This window comes from Pristiophorus japonicus, chromosome 10 (genome assembly GCF_044704955.1).
Source record: "Pristiophorus japonicus isolate sPriJap1 chromosome 10, sPriJap1.hap1, whole genome shotgun sequence".
Classification (NCBI taxonomy): domain Eukaryota; kingdom Metazoa; phylum Chordata; class Chondrichthyes; family Pristiophoridae; genus Pristiophorus; species Pristiophorus japonicus.
The window spans coordinates 60,032,818-60,053,199 of record NC_091986.1 but is presented as its reverse complement, the minus strand read 5'-3'; the positions used below and the strand labels follow the sequence as shown (position 1 = coordinate 60,053,199).

At 48.4% G+C, this 20,382-nt stretch overlaps 1 protein-coding gene across 1 annotated transcript in view; it reads right to left on the bottom strand.

Annotated features, from left to right (window-relative positions):
* Positions 1–20,382, bottom strand: part of LOC139274592 (T-cell surface protein tactile-like) — a 172,333-nt gene that overhangs the window by 59,798 nt on the left and 92,153 nt on the right. The window contains exon 4 of the mRNA XM_070891272.1: positions 2,118–2,242. Within this exon, the coding sequence (XP_070747373.1) occupies positions 2,118–2,242 (125 nt within the window). The remainder of the gene's footprint in view (positions 1–2,117; positions 2,243–20,382) is intronic.

Genomic DNA, 20,382 nt, shown 5'->3' with positions numbered 1-20,382 from the left:
AGTCGTCCTGGTTAATCCTTGTCACTAGATAAAGGCCTAGCCCTGTCGAGCCCGTGTGGTGGCTGATGTGTAACGGTCACCACACGTTAAAAAAATTCATGCACAGGCTTCTTCCACCCCCTCAACTGGAGTTCAGGACTGGAATATCGGGTCCTTCATTGAAACATCTGTGAACTCTCGTGGAAGCAAGTCATCCTCGTTCGAGGGACCGCCTGTGACTGGAATCCATTATTAAGGAAGTGGTAACGGGGCACTTAGAAAATCATAATATGATTAGGCAGAATCAACATGGTTTTATGAAAGGAAAATTATGTTTAACAAATTTATTATAATTTTTTTTGAGGATGTAACTAGCAGGGTAGATAAAGGGGAACAAGTGGATATTTGGATTTTCAAAAGGCATCAATAAGGCGCCGCACAAAAATTTATTACACAATATAAGGGCTCATGGGGTTGGGGGTAATATATTAGCATGGATAGAGGATTGATTAAAGGACAGAAAACAGAGTAGGACTTAACAGGTTATTTTCCTGTTGGTGGACTATAACTAATGTGGTGCCGCAAGGATCAATGCTCGGGCCTCAGTTATTTACAATCTATATTAATGACCTAGGTGAAGGGGCCGAGTGAAATGTATCCAGGTTTACTGATGATATAAAGCTAGATGGGAAAGTAAGCTATGAAGAGAACACATAGAGCCTGCAAAGAGATATATACAGATTCAGTGAGTGGGCAATAAGGTGGCACATGGAGAATAATATGAGGAAATGTGAGATTACTCACTTTAGTAGGAAGAATAGAAAAACAGAATTTCCAGGGCTGGGGAAATCTGGCAGCTAAAGGGAGGCAAGAGCTGCTGGCTGCAGCAGATAGGTATTTTTTAGAGCACTGTTTTGAGCCAGGAGCAGCAGAAGTGCTCCCCCAGCCACTCAAGCAAACCTGCAGCCACGATTTTCTGACACCCCACACGATCTGCCGATTGCCCTTCCTGATTTCCCTCCCTCTTTCCCTTCTTGCTGCAGCACTCCCAGCCCCACCACCATGCCCTGATTTTCTACTACTGGCTGTCCCGCCCGACAGCCCGCCAGCCTGTCAATCTGGTCAGGTGCAGGGTGGGAAACAGAGTAAAAAATTGCTAATGAGGTCTTGCCATTAAATTTGGCAGGATCTCCACATTCCCAGCATTTCCTGGTTTTCCCATGCCCCCACAAACATGTGCACCCTCTTCCTCCCACCTCCTTGTAAGTATCGTGGCTTTTGTATCTCAGGAAATGCCGGTTATTCTTCCTTCATGTATATGACAAATGGTGCCAATGAATTGTGAACGTCAGGTTAGGTGTTACAAGAGACAAAGTGCTGCCCTATCGTCTGTCATTGAAGGCTGCATAATGAAAATGTAAATCAATGTCACTGAAAATCTTGAATTCTTTAAACAGTTAAATATGTTTTTAACACATAAAATAAATTTCCCAATTGTGTGCTCCTAACACAGAACCTCGCCCAGTGGGAGCACATGGTTGGGGTGGGGCGGGGTGGGGACATTGTATACTACACATAGTGCCCAAGATTTTCCGACCATTAAAATGAATGAATGGAAAATCATGGGCTGTTGCACATCATTACCCACATTGCAGTGCATGGCAATGCACTGGGGTAGGCAGCAGAAAATGTACCCTTTCCTTGTGCATCCATTAAGTGGCTTTAAATTGACTCATCTGGCTTTACACGATTTTTTATGTACCAGTACTCCAATGTTCTCTTATAAATTTATCAAAATATTGAATTAATCAGAGACATTTATCCTAGGTAGTGTCCTAGAGGAGACTGTCTACTGTTGGTGCCTGTACTGGATCTGAATCAATAACCTTGAGTGATATCAAAGGAGCACATCAGATGCTCTTGTCTCCATGTTTTAATATAAGCACCATACACATTTAATGTGGAGTCAACCACTGATTAAACACTGCAGTATTTCCCAACTTGGAGTTATTGTGAAGATTAAATGAAACAGTTAAAACAGAACCAAGCAGTGAGTACTGGCATCTGTAACTAACAATGCAGTGTAACATTTCTTCAATACTATGTATGGTTGAGGATTGTTAAGAGTAGTCACATACTGTAAACCATTCCAGTGTAAAACCGTGCTTGGCAGCAGCAGTGAAACCACAGGGGATTAGTATTGTGCTGTTCAGCATTACTTGAAGTATGCTCGGTGATTCCACTGCATCCTCCTGTAAATTAACTGAAAGAAAATTTACAATTACTAAATGTACATAAGCGACATTAAAAACAAAACTGTAACTATGGTAATAATGTGCATTTGCTCAGCTTATTAAATAGTCAACCAAAAACCTGAAACACTGTGGCAGTGATTTTCCCTGAATGCTTTAGGCACTAAAGAGCCTCTGAGGTGGCCAAGCTGGGGTCTTGAGCTGCACACCGGTTTAGCCCACCTTTAGTGCAAGACAACATCTTGGTAAAGGAGTTGAAGCCAGCGCACTAGAAACGGTTGCCACAAGGATTGTTAAGGGTCTGATTGACAACTAAATTGCCTGCTAGCACTCATTGAAGAGGCTGCATGGCCTTTTGGTGGCTCGTACTTCAATTAACAATCTCACAAGCACGACCAGCTGAACAGGAGTAATGAAGTAATTGCTGAAGATTTTGAGAACTACTTAAAGCCATGCTCAGCTTTCACTGTTCACTTGCTGCTTGAGGTTTGAAGAGGACTTTTGAGACATATTGGGAAATGTTCTGGGACACCTTGTCAAGTCTTCACCAACACTCTACCAATATTTATTCTGGAAATTCTCTGCAGACTTCACTTAAAGCGAGCGAGCGAGCGAATGTTGTGCTGCTCTACCTTATTCGATATCTTATAGGAGTCACCAGGAGAAAGGGAGTGTTTGGTCATGGGCATTGTTATGTATTGTCCAGGTACATTAAATGTATAAGTACAATGGTGTGCCACATAAGAACAGAGGAATTAGGAACAGGAGTAGGCCATCTAGCCCCTCGGGCCTGCTCCGCCATTCAATAATGATACGTCCTTACTACACCGTATAAATGCACATGAGGCCTATGCTTGAGAGAAGGTCAGTCTGTGACCTGTCCTTTATTCCTTAGCACTCAAGTGATGAAGGTGGGTGGGGCTTCCCCTTTTATACCTGAAGGTCCAGGTTAGGAGTGTCTCCCACCTAGTGGTCAGTGTTCTCACGGTGTACAACTTAGGTCAGTTTATACATGGGTTACAATGCTGGTTGAATACATGACATCACCTCCCTCCCCCGCCCAAAGTCTTATTGGGATCACAGGTTGAGTCTCTCTGGTGGTTTACGCTCCCTTGTAGAGCGCCTGAGTTGGGGCTCTGGTTGTTGGGCACTGGCCTGAGTGTCTGCTGTTTGCAGTGCCTCAGGCCTGTCCGGACTGCCCACAGTGACTGGGCTCTCCTCCCTTTGGTTCCGGTGTTCGGTCACCTGTGGTGGAGTGAACTCTATATCGTGTTCTTCCTCTGCTTCTTCTATGGGGTTGCTGAACCACCTTTTTGTTTGATCCACATGTTTGCGGCAGATTTGTCCATTGGTAAGTTTAACTACCAGAATCCTATTTCCTTCTTTGGCAACCACAGTGCCTGCGAGCCATTTGGGCCCTGCAGCGTAGTTGAGGACAAAAACAGAATCATTTACATCAATACATCGCGCCCTCGCATTCCTGTCATGGTAGTGATATTGTGACTGGCGCGTGCTCTCGACAATTTCTTTCATGGTGGGGTGTATAAAGGATAATCGGGTTTTGAGCGTCCTTTTCATTAGTAGCTCTGCGGGTGGAACCCCTGTGAGCGAGTGTGGTCGGGATCTATCGGCCAATAGGAGGTGTGATAAGCGGGTTTGTAGGGAACCCCCTTGGAATCTGAGCATCCCCTGTTTGATTATCTGCACTGCTCGTTCTGCCTGGCTGTTTGAGGCCGGCTTGAATGGTGCCGTTCTAACATGGTTAATTCCATTGCCTGCCATGAAGTCCTGGAATTCAGTGCTTGTGAAGCACGGGCCATTGTCGCTGACCAAGATGTCCGGTAGACCGTGGGCGGCGAACATTGCCCGTAGACTTTCTACCATGGCAGAGGATGTGCTTGAATTTAAAATGTCACACTCGATCCATTTGGAGTAGGCGTCGACTACAACCAAAAACATTTTCCTCATGAAAGGACCTGCGTAGTCCACATGGATGCATGACCAAGGCTTGGCGGGCCATGGCCAGGGGCTAAGGGGGGCTTCCCTGGGCGCATGGCCCAGCTGGGCACACGTGTTGCACCTGCGAACACAAAGTTCCAAATCTGCGTCTATCCCTGGCCACCAAACGTGTGACCTGGCAATTGCCTTCATCGTGACAATGCCCGGGTGCCCATTGTGGAGTTCTCTGATGAACACCTCTCTGCCCATCTGGGGCATGACTACGCGGTTTCCCCACAGTAGGTAATTGGCCTGAATCGAGAGTTAATCCTTGCGCTGTAAAATGGTTTAAATTTCTCAGGGCATGCCCTGTACGTGGCTGCCCAGTCCCCATTCAGGACACATTTCTTGACTAGAGACAATAGCGGGTCTTTATTTGTCCAGACTTTAATCTGACGGGCTGTCATGGGTGAGCCTTCGCTTCCGAAAGCTTCAACAGCCATGACCATCTCAGCACCATGCTCGGTAGCCCCCTCAGTGGTGGCTAGTGGGAGCTTGCTGAGTGCATCGGCGCAGTTTTCGGTGCCCGGTCTGTGCCGAATTGTGTAGTCATAGGCAGCTAACGTGAGTGCCCACCTCTGTATGCGGGCCGATGCATTTGCATTTATGGCCTTGTTGTCGGCCAAAAGGGACGTTAGGGGTTTGTGATCTGTCTCCAGCTCAAATTTCCTGCCAAACAGGTACTGGTGCATTTTCTTTACCGCATATACACATGCGAGCGCCTCCTTTTCTACCATCCCTTGGCCCCTTTCTGCCTGGGACAGACTCCTGGAGGCATTAGCTACCGGCTGTAACTGACCCTTGACATTGACATGCTGCAACACACACCCGACACCAAAGGACGACGCATCGCACGTTAACACAAGTTTCTTGCAGGGATCATATAGCGTTAACAGATTGTTGGAACATAACAAATTGCGTGCTCTATTAAAAGCCCTTTCCTGGCTGTTCCCCCAGACCCATTCGCGACCTTTGCGTAGGAGCACGTATAGCGGCTCTAGCAGCGTGCTCAATTTGGGAAGAAAGTTACCAAAATAGTTCAGGAGCCACAGGAACGAACGCAGCTCCGTCATGTTACGGGGTCTGGGTGCTCTCTGGATCGCTTCCGTCTTGGATGCAGTAGGGCTGACCCCGTCTGCTGCTACCCTCATCCCCAGGAATTCTACCTCTGGAGCTCGGAAGATGCAGTTCGCCTTTTTAAGTCGCAGACCTACCCGGTCCAGTCTGCATAGCACCTCCTCCAGGTTGTGGAGGTGTTCTTCAGTATCGTAACCCGTAATGAGGATGTCGTCCTGAAAAACCACCGTCCCTGGAATCGACTTGAGGAGGCTTTCCATATTTCGTTGGAAGATCGCGGTGGCTGAGCGAATCCCGAACAGACATCTGTTGTACTCAAACAACCCCTTGTGTGTCTTGATGGTGGTCAGCTTCTTCGACTCACTCGCAAGCTCCTGGGTCATGTAAGCTGAGGTCACGTCCAATTTTGAAAAAAGTTTGCCACCGGATAGCGTCGCAAAGAGGTCCTCCACTCTCTGTAGCGGGTACTGGTCTTGGAGTGACACCCGATTGATGGTGGCCTTGTAATCGCCACATATCCTGACTGACCCATCCGCCTTGAGCACAGGCACAATCGGGTTCGCCCAGTCACTGAATTCGACTGGCAAGATGATGCCTTCCCTCAACAGGCCGTCCAATTCGCCTTCTATCTTTTCCCGCATCACGTACGGCACCACTCTGGCCTTGTGGTGTACTGGTCTGGCGTCCGGGTTTATGTGAATCATTACCTTGGCCCCCATGAAAGTGCCAATGCCGGGTTGAAATAATGAGTCAAATTTGTACAGGACCTGTGAGCATGATACTTGCTCCACAGAGGAAATTGCATTGACATCGCCCCATTTCCAGTTTATGACAGCAAGCCAACTCCTCCCCAGTAGTGCGGGACCGTCCCCTGGGACAATCCAGAGTGGCAACCTGTTCTTCGAATCTTTGTGGGTCATGACTACCATGGTGCTGCCTAGCACCGGAATGATCTGCTTTGTGTAAGTCCGTAGCTGTGCGTCAATCGGCGATAATTTTGGCCTCCTGGCCTTGGATGCCCACAACTTTTCGAACTGTTTGATACCCATCAGGGACTGGTGGCACCCGTGTCTAACTCCATTGATACTGGGATGCCATTGAGGAGCACTTTCATCATTATCGGTGGCGTCCTGGTGTATGAACTGTAGACGTGCTCCACATGAACTCGCTGAACTTCAGCTTCCAGCGATTTCCCCCAGTGCCCATTTCTGCAATTTCTGCAGGTATTTTGCTCATCTCTGCAAACTCCGGCTGAATGTATACCTCCACGCCTCCAGCATGAGTTGCGGTTTGAAACAAAAGGTCCCTTGCCAGTTGATCGTCCCTGACTGCCCCTGTTATTGTCCTTGAGTGCATCATTAACAGGTGTTGATGGCCCCATTACTGGCTGCATTGTCCCTTGCAATGGCGTGAATCGCTGTTCAGCTTGCCATTGTCTCTGTCGAACTCCCCCTCTGGGTTCGACTACATGTTGGGGCATGCCTGACTGCCCTTGTCTGCCTGGAGAACTGTGTGCTGCTTTAACAATGTTGAATCTCTGTCCCAACCATTCCTTAACACAGTACCTCTTGTCTGTTCTGCTAGTGGCCATGCTCGCATGGTTTAAATCCCAGTTTCTTGTCGCCATTGATACGTCCTTACTACATAGTATAAATGCACACGAGGCCCATGCTTGAGAGAAGGTCAGTCTGTGACCTGTCCTTTATTCCTTAGCACTCAAGTGATGAAGGTGGGTGAAGCTTCCCCTTTTATACCTGAAGGTCCAGGTTAGGAGTGTCTCCCACCTAGTGGTCAGTGTTCTCACGGTGTACAACTTAGGTCAGTTTATACATGGGTTACAATGCTGGTTGAATACATGACAAATAAGATCATGGCTGATCTGGCCGTGGACTCAACTCCACTTACCCGCCTGCTCCCCATAACCCTTAATTCCCTTATTGGTTAAAAATCTATCTATCTGTGATTTGAATACATTCAATGAGCTAGCCTCAACTACTTCCTTGGGCAGATAATTCCACAGATTCACAACCCTCTGGGAGAAGAAATTCCTTGTCCACTCGGTTTTAAATTGGCTCCTCCGTATTTTGAGGCTGTGCCCCCTAGTTCTAGTCTCCCCTACCAGTGGAAACAACCTCTCTGCCTCTATCTTGTCTGTCCCTTTCATGATTTTAAATGTTTCGATAAGATCACCCCTCATCCTTCTGAACTCCAACGAGTAAAGACCCAGTCTACTCAATCTATCATCGTAAGGTAACCTCCTCATCTCCGGAATCAGCCTAGTGAATTGTCTCTGTACCCACTCCAAAGCCAGTATATCCTTCCTTAAGTAAGGTGACCGAAACTGCATGCAGTACTCCAGGTGCGGCCTCACCAATACCCTATACGGTTGCAGCAGGACCTCCCTGCTTTTGTACTCCATCCCTCTCGCAATGAAGGCCAACATTCTATTCGCCTTCCTGATTACCTGCTGCACCTGCAAACTAACTTTTTTGGGATTCATGCACAAGGATGCCTTTCAGTTCCGCGCGGAGGGGTTTCCTGTACGGGCTGCTCCTGCACACTCTCAACTTTGCCATGCTCGCCGGCCGTCCGGACACGCCATGGCGTACCATCTTGCCGTCCGGAGGAGGCGGGGGTCCCCGATGGAGGGCACTCTATGCGGGAGTCCTCCCACTATTCATCGGGGACTTGGCCTGGAGGGTGGTGCACGGAGCAGTGCCGTGCAACAAATTTTTAAGCCGGTTCACGGACTCCCAGGCCGCCTGCAATTTCTGCGGTCTGGAAGAGTCCGTGTTCCATGTTTTTATGGAATGCACGAGGTTGCAGCCCCTGTTTTATTATTTAAAGGGGCTGCTCCTGAAATTCTGGCTGCACTTCAGTCCCACTCTCCTGATCTTTGGGCACCCTGTGCGGAGGGGAACGGGTAGGTCCGAGGGCCTCCTCGTAGGACTGATCCTGGGCACGGCCAAGGGTGCCATCAGCCGGTCCAGGCAGCGGGCGGTCGAGGGGGTCGTTCAACCTGACTGCCTGCCTCTCTTCCGCGCGTACATTCGCGCCAGGGTGTCCTTGGAGATGGAGCACGCGGTGTCCACCGATACGCTCGCGGCCTTCCGCGAGAGGTGGGCACCGGAGGGACTGGAGCGCATCATCACGCCCGGCAACCAAATTTTAATTTGATTTTATGTTTTAAAGTTTAATTTGTTTTAATTGCTGGTGCTTTTAGTGTCCCCTCCTCTTTTATAGGGGGCACTGGAAAAAATGTGATTTTAGTGCCCAAAAAAAAAACCCCAAAAAAGAAAAACACAAAAAAAAAACACTAAAAAAGGAAAAAAGGGCCTTGTAAATGTCCGGTGTGTCATCCAGGTCAGGTGGCATGGTTTAATGTTTTATGTTTTTCAGATAAACTCCAAAAAGAGTTTCATGCACAAGGACCCCCAGGTCACTCTGCACCTCAGCATGTTGTAATTTCTCCCCATTCAAATAATATTCCCTTTTACTGTTTTTTTTTCCCAAGTTGGATGACCTCACACTTTCCGACATTGTATTCCATCTGCCAAACCTTAGCCCATTCGCTTAACCTATCCAAATCTCTTTGCAGCCTCTGAGTCCTCTACACAACCCGCTTTCCCACTAATCTTAATGTCATCTGCAAATTTTGTTACACTACACTCTGTCCCCTCTTCCAGGTCATCTATGTATATTGTAAACAGTTGTGGTCCCTGCACCGATCCCTGTGGCACATCACTAACCACCGATTTCCAACCCGAAAAGGACCCATTTATCCCGACTCTCTGCTTTCTGTTCGCCATCCAATTCTCCATCCATGCTAATACATTTCCTCTGACTCCGCGTACCTCTATCTTCTGCAGTAACCTTTTGTGTGGAACCTTATCGAATGCCTTTTGGAAATCTAAATACACCACATCCATCGGTACACCTCTATCCACCATGTTCGTTATATTCTCAAAGAATTCCAGTAAATTAGTTGAACATAATTTCCCCTTCATGAATCCATGCTGCGTCTGTTGATTGCACTATTCCTATCTAGATGTCCCGCTATTTCTTCCTTAATGATAGTTTCAAGCATTTTCCCCACTACAGATGTTAAACTAATCGGCCTATAGTTACCTGCCTTTTGTCTGCCCCCTTTTTTAAACAGAGGGGTTACATTAGCTGCTTTCTAATCCGATGGTACCTCCCCAGAGTCCAGAGAATTTTGGTAGATTATAACGAATGCATCTGCTATAACTTCCGCCATCTCTTTTAATACCCTGGGATGCATTTCATCAGGACCAGGGGACTTGTCTACCTTGAGTCCCATTAGCCTGTCCAGCATTACCCCCCTAGTGATCGTGATTGTCTCAAGGTCCTCCCTTCCCACATTCCTGTGACCAGCAATTTTTGGCATGGGGTGCTGTGGTGGGAGACCTGAAAGTACCTGCAAGACAGAGTCTAAAAGGTTGCCCACCACACCTGAGAGTCACTCTTGAGTTACACAATAAAGGACTAAGGTTACAGCAGCAGACCGTGTGGAGTCAGTGATTTGTGTGCTACATACATCAAATTGGCGACAAGGACACGGATGAACTTCACGCAACCATGGCTACTCTGGGCTCGCTAAAGGATTTTACAGTGGGCAATGATTGGGAGGACTTTACGGAAAGGCTTGAGTACTACTTCACAGCAAACGACCTGACGGCGGACACTGATGCAATGAGAGCGAAGTGTAAGGCGATATTGCTGTCCAGTTGTGGCGATGAGGTTTACTGTCTCGAAAGGGATTTGCTGGCACCCACGAGCGCCAGGGACAAGTCATATGAGGAGCTAATCGCACTCATTCGTGACCAGTTGAAACCAAAGGAGAGCATCCTCACAGTCAGGCAAAAATTCTACCATCACTGCAGACCGAAGGGCCAGGATGTCACCAAATATACTGTGGGCCGCAGGAGACTCACGGCGCCGTGTAATTTTGACGCACACCTTGACTAGGCATTGCGGAACGTTTTTGTTATGAGGATTGGCCATGAGGGCCTCCTTCACAAGCTGCTAGCCACTGAACCCACAGTCACCCTGACAAAAGCCATCACCATCAGCCGGGCATATATGACCTCGACTTGCAGCACCAAGCAAATGATCCACACAGTCTCAAACCCGGCAGGTACTGTCCGCAGGAAAGCGCGGACAAAACTGCAGAACATGGCTCTGCCCGGGGCAGAGAGCATGGACCTCGGGGTCCTGGAACTCAGTCTGCTGAGGGGGGCCAATCAAGCAGCACCATGCTGGCGCTGCGGAGGAAGCCATGGGGCTCAACGGTGCAGGTTTGCGGAGTATACATGCAATACCTGCCACATTAAAGGCCACTTTCAGCGTATGTGTAAAAGAAATCTGACTCACTGCATAGCTGAGGAGATGAGGGATGATCCACTGTTCAGCGAGGAACAGGCAGAAAAAGATGAGGTGTTAGGACTGTACACGTGTATCGACGATTCCCCCCAGTGATAATGGAAGAGCATGGCAGTAGATACGGGATCAGGTCCGTCGTTAATAAGTCAGAGAACTTTTGATAAACTGTGGGTCAACCCAGCTGCACGACCCAAGCTGGTCCTGGTCACGGCAAAGCTGTGTACCTACACCAAGGAACTGATACCTGTTCTTGGCAGACGGATGTGCAAGGGGGCGAGACGCATGGTTTACTTTTGTGGGTCATTGCAGGCGATGGGCTGACGCTTCTCGGCAGGCGGTGGATGGGGAAAGTCCGTGGAAGCGGGGAAGACTTCATCACTCCTCCACAGACTGCTGCTCCCCGGGTTCCGAAAGAGCAGCACCGACCGAGCAGCCTAAATCCACACACAGGCAACAGCAGCCCAGAACTCCTGACCTCAAGCAATCCTGCAGCCTCAGCCTCCACAGACAAGCAGAGCCTGGAAGAGCAGTTTTGCAGGTGCGGGCCGATTGCTGTGTGGCGGGCCGGCGGGGCACTGCAGGCGATAAGCGGGAGGTCCATCGATGGCCGGCGGATCCGGGAGGCCCACGCAGAGGAAAAGTCGGGTGGCGGCTACGGCGGCCGCAGGAGGGGCGGCAAATGCGGAGACAGCGGTGGGAGCGGAGGCTGCGGCGGCGGATGCGGCAGCAAGTACAGAGGCCGCCCTCACAGGGAATGTGACTGATCAAGTCCAAGGAGCCACTTCTGCCAGAGCCAAGATGGGTTGCTCTGGGCCGTTTTACCCCTTTCTTTCTTCTTTGTTCCCACCAGCGAGCTCAAGATGGTGATGAGCCTCGTGGCAACAGAGCTCTGCAGACAAAGGCCAGCAGAGCAACTAAAATGGCAGCACCCAAGGGAAGCCTTGTGGGAACCACAAGATGGTGTCTTAAAAAGGAAATGCACCCGGGAGTCTTAAAAGGACCTTACACCGTTGGCGGTCCCCACAATGAGACTTTTGTAAGGCAAGAGCGAGTCTAAATGAGCTATGTGAATGTAGAATAATGACTTATGAATGGTTACTGTGTTTAAAATTATGGATATGAATTACGAAAAGAGTTAATACCATGAGGTACAAGTAAAAGGGATATGGATCCATGACTAACGGGCTCATGCGATTTTCGATTTCGAAACATAGAAACATAGAAAATAGGTGCAGGAGTAGGCCATTCGGCCCTTCTAGCCTGCACCACCATTCAATGAGTTCATGGCTGAACATGCAACTTCAGTACCCCATTCCTGCTTTCTCGCCATACCCCTTGATCCCCCTAGTAGTAAGGACTTCATCTAACTCCTTTTTGAATATATTTAGTGAATTGGCCTCAACAACTTTCTGTGGTAGAGAATTCCACAGGTTCACCACTCTCTGGGTGAAGAAATTCCTCCTCATCTCGGTCCTAAATGGCTTACCCCTTATCCTTGGACTGTGTCCCCTGGTTCTGGACTTCCCCAACATTGGGAACATTCTTGCTGCATCTAACCTGTCTAAGCCCGTCAGAATTTTATACGTTTCTATGAGGTCCCTCTCATTCTTCTGAACTCCAGTGAATATAAGCCCAGTTGATCCAGTCTTTCTTGATAGGTCAGTCCCGCCATCCCGGGAATCAGTCTGGTGAACCTTCGCTGCACTCCCTCAATAGCAAGAATGTCCTTCCTCAAGTTAGGAGACCAAAACTGTACACAATACTACAGGTGTGGCCTCACCAAGGCCCTGTACAACTGTAGCAACACCTCCCTGCCCCTGTACTCAAATCCCCTCGCTATGAAGGCCAACATGCCATTTGCTTTCTTAACCGCCTGCTGTACCTGCATGCCAACCTTCAATGACTGATGTACCATGACACCCAGGTCTCTTTGCACCTCCCCTTTTCCTAATCTGTCACCATTCAGATAATAGTCTGTCTCTCTGTTTTTACCACCAATGTGGACAATCTCACATTTATCCACATTATACTTCATCTGCCATGCATTTGCCCACTCACCTAACCTTTCCAAGTCGCTCTGCAGCCTCACAGCATCCTCCTCACAGATCACACTGCCACCCAACTTAGTGTCATCCGCAAATTTGGAGATACGACATTTAATCCCCTCGTCTAAATCATTAATGTACAGTGTAAACAGCTGGGGCCCCAGCACAGAACCTTGCGGTACCCCACTAGTCACTGCCTGCCATTCTGAAAAGTCCCCATTTACTCCTACTCTTTGCTTCCTGTCTGACAACCAGTTCTCAATCCATGTCAGCACACTACACCCAATCCCATGTGCTTTAACTTTGCACATTAATCTCTTGTGTGAGACCTTGTCGAAAGCCTTCTGAAAGTCCAAATATACCACATCAACTGGTTCTCCCTTGTCCACTCTACTGGAAACATCCTCAAAAAATTCCAGAAGATTTGTCAAGCATGATTTCCCTTTCACAAATCCATGCTGACTTGGACCTATCATGTCACCTTTTCCAAATGCGCTGCTATGACATCCTTGATAATTGATTCCATCATTTTACCCACGACCGATGTCAGGCTGACCGGTCTATAATTCTCTGTTATATCTCTCCCTCCTTTTTTAAAAAGTGGGGTTACATTGGCTACCCTCCACTCGATAGGAACTGATCCAGAGTCAATGGAATGTTGGAAAATGACTGTCAATGATTCCACTATTTCCAAGGCCACCTCCTTAAGTACTCTGGGATGCAGACCATCAGGCCCTGGGGATTTATCGGCCTTCAATCCCATCAATTTCCCCAACACAATTTCCTGACAAATAAAGATTTCCCGCAGTTCCTCCTCCTTACTAGACCCTCCGACCCCTTTTATATCCGGAAGGTTGTTTGTGTCCTCCTTAGTGAATACCGAACCAAAGTACTTGTTCAATTGGTCTGCCATTTCTTTGTTCCCCGTTATGACTTCCCCTGATTCTGACTGCAGGGGACCAACGTTTGTCTTTACTAACCTTTTTCTCTTTACATATCTATAGAAACTTTTGCAATCCATCTTAATGTTCCCTGCAAGCTTCTTCTCGTACTCCATTTTCCCTGCCCTAATCAAACCCTTTGTCCTCCTCTGCTGAGTTCTAAATTTCTCCCAGTCCCCGGGTTCGCTGCTATTTCTGGCCAATTTGTATGCCACTTCCTTGGCTTTAATACTATCCCTGATTTCCCTTGATAGCCACGGTTGAGCCACCTTCCCTTTTTAATTTTCACGTCAGAAAGGAATGTACAATTGTAGTTCATCCATGCGGTCTCTAAATGTCTGCCATTGCCCATTCCCAGTCAACCCCTTAAGTATCATTCGCCAATCTATCCTAGCCAATTCACGCCTCATACCTTCAAAGTTACCCTTCTTTAAGTTCTGGACCATGGTCTCTGAATTAACTGTTTCACTCTCCATGCTAATGCAGAATTCCACCATATTATGGTCACTCTTCCCCAAGGAGCCTCGCACAATGAGATTGCTAATTAATCCTCTCTCATTACACAACACCCAGTCTAAGATGGCCTCCCCCCTAGTTGGTTCCTCGACATATTGGTCTAAAAAACCATCTCTTATTCATGCAATGGTTCAGTGGCTGCAGATGAGCCGCCAAAGCAACTACTTTCTGAGAACAGAGGCAACGCACCAGTTACGATACCCTGTCTCAGCACAGCCCATTACCTCGGGCAAAAAGGGGCTGTGTGCCGCCACCGTACCTCACCCAGAGGAGCTGGGATTAAATAACTGTTCAGTGTACCTGCAACCTTTTGACATAACATCTGTACCACATATCACATGTACCATCTATGTATACCTGCTTTCTGTTGGAGGTTATGCTCGTGTACTTTATCACCCATGTAAGGACTACAAACACCACATGCTTGCACCAGATCGCAAGCATAGTCTCCACATGGGGGAGAAGAGGGAAGTGGATGGTCATGGACTCTCATTCTCAAATCAACCAGGACAAACAAGGCTGAGGTCACTGCCAATGGCTTTTGGAACTGGGGGGGGAGTGAGATGTTATGTATTGTCCAGGTGCATTAAATGTATAAGAAAAGAGTGACTAAAGTAAATGTTGGTCCCTTAGAAGATGAGAAGGGGGATTTAATAATGGGAAATGTGGAAATGGCTGAGACCTTAAACAATTATTTTGCTTTGGTCTTCACAGTGGAAAACACAAAAACCATGCCAAAAATTGCTGGTCACAGGAATGTAGGAAGGGAGGACCTTGAGACTATCACTATCACTAGGGAGGTAGTGCTGGACAGGCTAATGGGACTCAAGGTAGACAAGTCCCCTGGTCCTGATGAAATGCATCCCAGGATATTAAAAGAGATGGCGGAAGTTATAGCAGATGCATTCGTTATAATCTACCAAAATTCTCTGGACTCTGGGGAGGTACCAGCGGATTGGAAAGCAGCTAACGTAACGCCTCTGTTTAAAAAAAAAAGGGGGCAGACAAAAGGCAGGTAACTATAGGCTGGTTAGTTTAACATCTGTACCTTACTGTCTCCCAACAAAGAACCCTGAGTTCAACCTCTGAGAAGCTGTCCCCTTCCAATACTAGTTTGAACTTTTCTACATCTCACACCAACCATGCTTGTATTGGGTAGTTGTGAATTATTGTCCTTTTTTATGCTGTGAGTTTACATCGATGAGGAGCTGATTGGAGGTTCCCTCAACTCATCCTCCCTTCCATTGCATGAACCCACACTGAAATTAAACCCAACTGTCCACTTCCCAGAAAAAACTCGTTTTTACTGCATTTTTTTTAAATTGTCCCTGAAAACATGAAGAAATTTTAGGAATTAAAAGATCATGCTCAGCAGAATTATTTTCATTTCTTCCTTTGTCCGAATAATATTTAGCAATATTTTCATTGTTTTACCCACTGAACAAAGCTGAAGTTGACTTTCAGAATTAAATCATTTTTTAATGTAATTGGCTTGCAATGTAAGTGGGGGCGAGTCTGAAAATATCAAGCTGACTGATCTGGAGGAGAGGGTGCAGCAGCTAGTGGGCACGCATGTTGGATTCCCTGTGGCTGATGGTCACTCTGTTGCAGCTGGGGGTAGCATGGGTAAGAGAAGGCTTTTGTGCAATGCCATCTCTCCCTGACAGTGCAATGGCCTGCCTGGCAATTGCTTGTGCACAAGCTGCCGGCTGCATGGTGCAATGCAGCACCTCACCCTCACGGCACCCCTTGTCCCATTTATGATTGCAGATTAGACCCCGAGTGTCAGCCAAAGCGATACAGACACACTCTTGACGTGACAGGCAGCCAGAGTCAGGAGGACACACTTGAGGCCTTGGATGATCTTGGCGGCATGTCCAATGATGGAGTCGGGAGAGCTGTGCCAGCACCGCCGCGCCACTGCTTCCTACAGTCACACGTGCCAGCTCAGATACTGGGAGTACATGGTCGGATATCTTGGATTTAGGAGAAGGATCTGCACTGGGTGAAGCACTGGGGCCTAGCAGGCTACAGCATGGTGAATGGTGAAGCTTGGGTGCCATCTTTCCGGGGGGAGGGCGGAGGACGAGTGCATAGCCAAGTCTTGCTGAGGAGGCTTCGGACAAGCCCATCGATGTTGGGGCTTATAAACAAAGGGTGGAGGCCATGTATTCCAAGCTCTTGTGGCAATGCAAGGGGTGCCTGAGAGGCTGTCGCAAGTGGTGAGGAATGTGGAGGAATCTGCACACACCATGGAGCACATCATTGCGAGTGTGCAGACAATGGTGGAATCCCAGATTGATCGTGCGGATCCAGCAGCAAAGACTCATCCCTTGGCGAAGGTGACAGCTGTCATTGTAGTGCTTCTTTGGACAGGATGGCCACTGCCCTGGAAGCTCAGAATGCTCTCATGCACTCTGCGCAACAGGCCAGGGAGCGTCTGACTGCTGTCATCTCTGATGGTTTCCAGAGCATGGCTGCTCTCATAGGGCCCAAATTTCCCCAGCCATCTAGAGCGGCATAGTTAGGGGTAGCACGCCGACTTTGTGAGCCAAAAAAAGCGGCAAGAATTTACCTTTCAATTTGGCCGTTCCCTCATTGTCCGGATCATTGGCGTGGCGCTGCAGAGCCTTGGGTGGGGAGTGGTGGGAGAGTTTCGACCGCGCTTGTTCAGTGCGGCCAGCCAGGGGGCGGGGTTTGGTCCCAGTGTTTTGTGGAGTGCCGGCAGAGGGACACATGACCGCTTGAGCATGTGCGCATGCGCAATGGGCGGTTCAGCTTGCATGCATGCGCAGTGCAACAGGAAGGTGAGGTTTGAATATTGATTTTTGTGTGGCTGAGGGAGTGGAAAGGAGTGCTGGATCGGTGGAAGAAAGGTGTGAAGTGTGATTTTTGAACATTACCTGCATGTGAGTCCAATAGATGAATGGTGCAAGACGAACCAAGAATTTCCTCCCGAGGAAGTGGAGAAATTAGTGACTGTAATTGAGAAGAAATGGCTGGAGCTGGATATCAGCAAGAGTGGTCTGTCAAAAGTTTCATCCAAGGAACTGAGAAAAAGATGGAACCTTGTTACAGAAGAATACTCCACTGGGGTCAACACTGCAAGATCTGGAAGCAAGTGCAAGAAGAAATGGCAGGACATTGGTCAAGTAGTGAGTGTAAATAATACCTTCATCTTTAAATTGAATTGCAATGGAAAATGTGAGCATCTGTATGTGTCCCACCCATCAGAAGTGCACTATGTCTGAAAATTAATATTTTCATCTCTGCAGAAGAAATTGGCCCACAACAAAAGGGAGAGAACTAGAACAGGAGGAGGGCCGCCAAATCTGCACCAACTGTTACCCCTGGAACAGAGGTTGCTGCCTTACTAAGTCACAGCTCTGCACAAGCTGGACCCACACGTGAGGGTGAGTCATTAAAATGCATAGTTGCCCTTCAAATCAACCTGCTGACTGGCCTTCTATGCATGATACTACTCATGCCACCCATCCTGCCCCCTCCTGTGCTGCTAACCATTTGACTGTTCTGTTGTATTTTGCAGAAGGAGAAGACATTCCTGAGGATCCAGATAAATGCACCCCAGACCAAGGCGGGTGGGGGGGAGGAGGGATCCATGGAAATGTGTGCATGGGAGAATGCTGACCATGATATCGATCAGGACATTGCACAGGGCATCACACTGCCAGAACCCTCCATGAGCTCCTCAGCAACCTTCCACGGGTTCACACCTTCCGAGGTCGCGGGTCCCAGTGGCAGTTGGGAAATGTAACTTGAGACACCCAGTCCCCACCAGCCTGTGCTTCACACTAGAGTTGTGCCACTAGGCAGACCCACGGCGAGGGGAAGGAAAGGCCGACCAGTCTCTCCTGAGATGCAGCCCTCAGCAGAGTTTAATCAGGTTGTTTCATTGGGTGAGGAGACAAATGCCCTCACAAGATCACTCGTGGCGGCCGTCAGTGGGGTGTGTGATGAGGTCACGACACTGTCGGGTGAAATCTCTGCACTAAGACGAGAAGCGAGGGCAGGCATTTCAGAGGGTCTGCAGACGATGGCAGATGCCATGAGGGAGATGGCTTCTTCAATAAGGGCACAAAGGTCGGAGACTCAAATGTCACTCCCACTTCAATCCACGCACCAGCCATCGGTCGGGCCCCCAACCTCCCACCCTCCCACCACCATCACTGACCCTATGAGGAAGTGCACTTTCCCCGAGATGTGGGTGAGGGATGGGTGCGGCCTTTCTTCGCTGTTGTTGTTGCTGTCTTTCATTGAAGTGCACTGTAAAATTTCCAATAAGATATTTTGCATTAAAACTGTCTCCTGGTCCATTAGGACCACGCAACATTTAGGGCCAACTGTAAAAAGTAAAAATTTCTCACTCCTACAGTCATGCGTGCCTGCCTCCCCTTGCCCTGGCAGGAGGGCTAGTCGGTGCGTTCTGCAGTCGGCAAGGTAGGACTGCTCTATTTTCAGTAGCTGATTTATCTTTCTTTTATTTTTGATGCTGTTGTGCTGAAGATGTTGCAATGTTGTGAAGGTCTTTTTAGTGCTTTAGAATCCTCTAACTTGCCTTCCCCCACTCCCCTCCGTCATATCTCTGGCTACCTGCGCTGATTTCTTAAATATAAGGTTTTTCTGTGCCTACAAAAGTGGCCACATACACTGGCCTAAATTAGTTTGGAGTAACTTTCAGCTGGCCAAATTTGCTTCTATGGCCAGAAGAGCCATAAGTGACTTGTCATGCCCCCTTTTGGAGAGAACAAACTAAACTAGAAAAAAACCTAACTAACTTATTTAAATTGGAGCAAGTTAAATGGGGAAATTTGCGATTTTTAAGTTACTCCAAAAAAAGCTACTTACTCCAAAAAAACGGGGCAACTCTTGAGGAAATTTGGGCCCATGCAGTCTCAGCTGGAGGCTACGCAAGATCTGACTGCTGCCAATGCGACTGGGTCCACCGGGGGCCTAATGGTGCCACTACACCCTGCCAATCTGTGCTCCAGCAGCTTGATGGGGGAGGTGGGGTGCTGCCCCCGGGGGAGTGGCACTAGCTCCTCAGACCAGGTGACTGATGTGGGCTCTCCGGTTCACAGCAGCCCTGAGCTGAGGCCTATTACTCTGCAATTGCTGCCATTCATGGCATCGCCCCAGCCACTTCCGACTGAAGGCACAGAGGAGGAATGGGCCTAATCTGCAGCCAGCCATTCCAGGGCCAGAGCTGGTCGAGGGCATCCAAGAAAGACATCTGTCACTTCCTCTACAGACACACAACAGCCTTCCCAAAGGCATGAGGCAGCCACAGGGGAGACACTGCGGCTTACTGTAAGGATAGGGCTGAGTAAGATGGACAATAAGGAGTTGCACAACGGTGCTGGTTAATTATGTTAATGTTTTGTTTACCCATTGTTTGGGGTGTAATAAATCTTTCTTTTTGTTTTGGAAATTTCTGAACAGGTCTCATTTAACTGTGCAGGAATGATGTGTGAGAGGACTCATAGGTTGGCTCATGGACATAGCCAGATGCAGGCTCATCTGGGCATTCAGTTATATAAAACGCACAGTAATGAGATGGCATTGTGCTTCCTGTGCAGGGTCACGATGGCGATGCCACCTCCTGAATGGCTGGGCACCTATATTCTGCTCCCCCTCATCCTCCACCTCATGCGCTTCTGGATCTTGCTGCTCCTCCTCCTCCACAGGTGGCACTGCTGCCTCATCCTCTAATGGCTGTGCCCTCATGCTCGCCAGGTTGTGGAACATGGAGCATATAAACACAGATATGGAGACTCGCTCAGGCTACTACTGCAGCACACCCCCCTGAGCGATCTGGGCAACAGAACCTCTGCTTCAGAATCCCCAATTGTGTGCTCAATGATGGCCCTGGTGGCCGAGATATTGTCATTGTAGGCGTGCTGCGCAGCAGTTCTAGGGTCGTGAAAAGGAGTCATGAGCCAAGTGCTCAGTGTATAGCCCTTGTTACTGAGGAGCTAGCCACAATCTTGATTTGGCCCAGTGAAGAGGCCCGGCATACCGGTCTGCCGCAGTATGACTGATTCATGGCTGCTGTCAGGAAACTGGAGATCCTCTTGCATAATTTTATGGCTGTGGTTGCAAACCAGTTGAACATTGAGGGAGTGGAATCCCTTGTGGTTTTGGAAGAGCTCA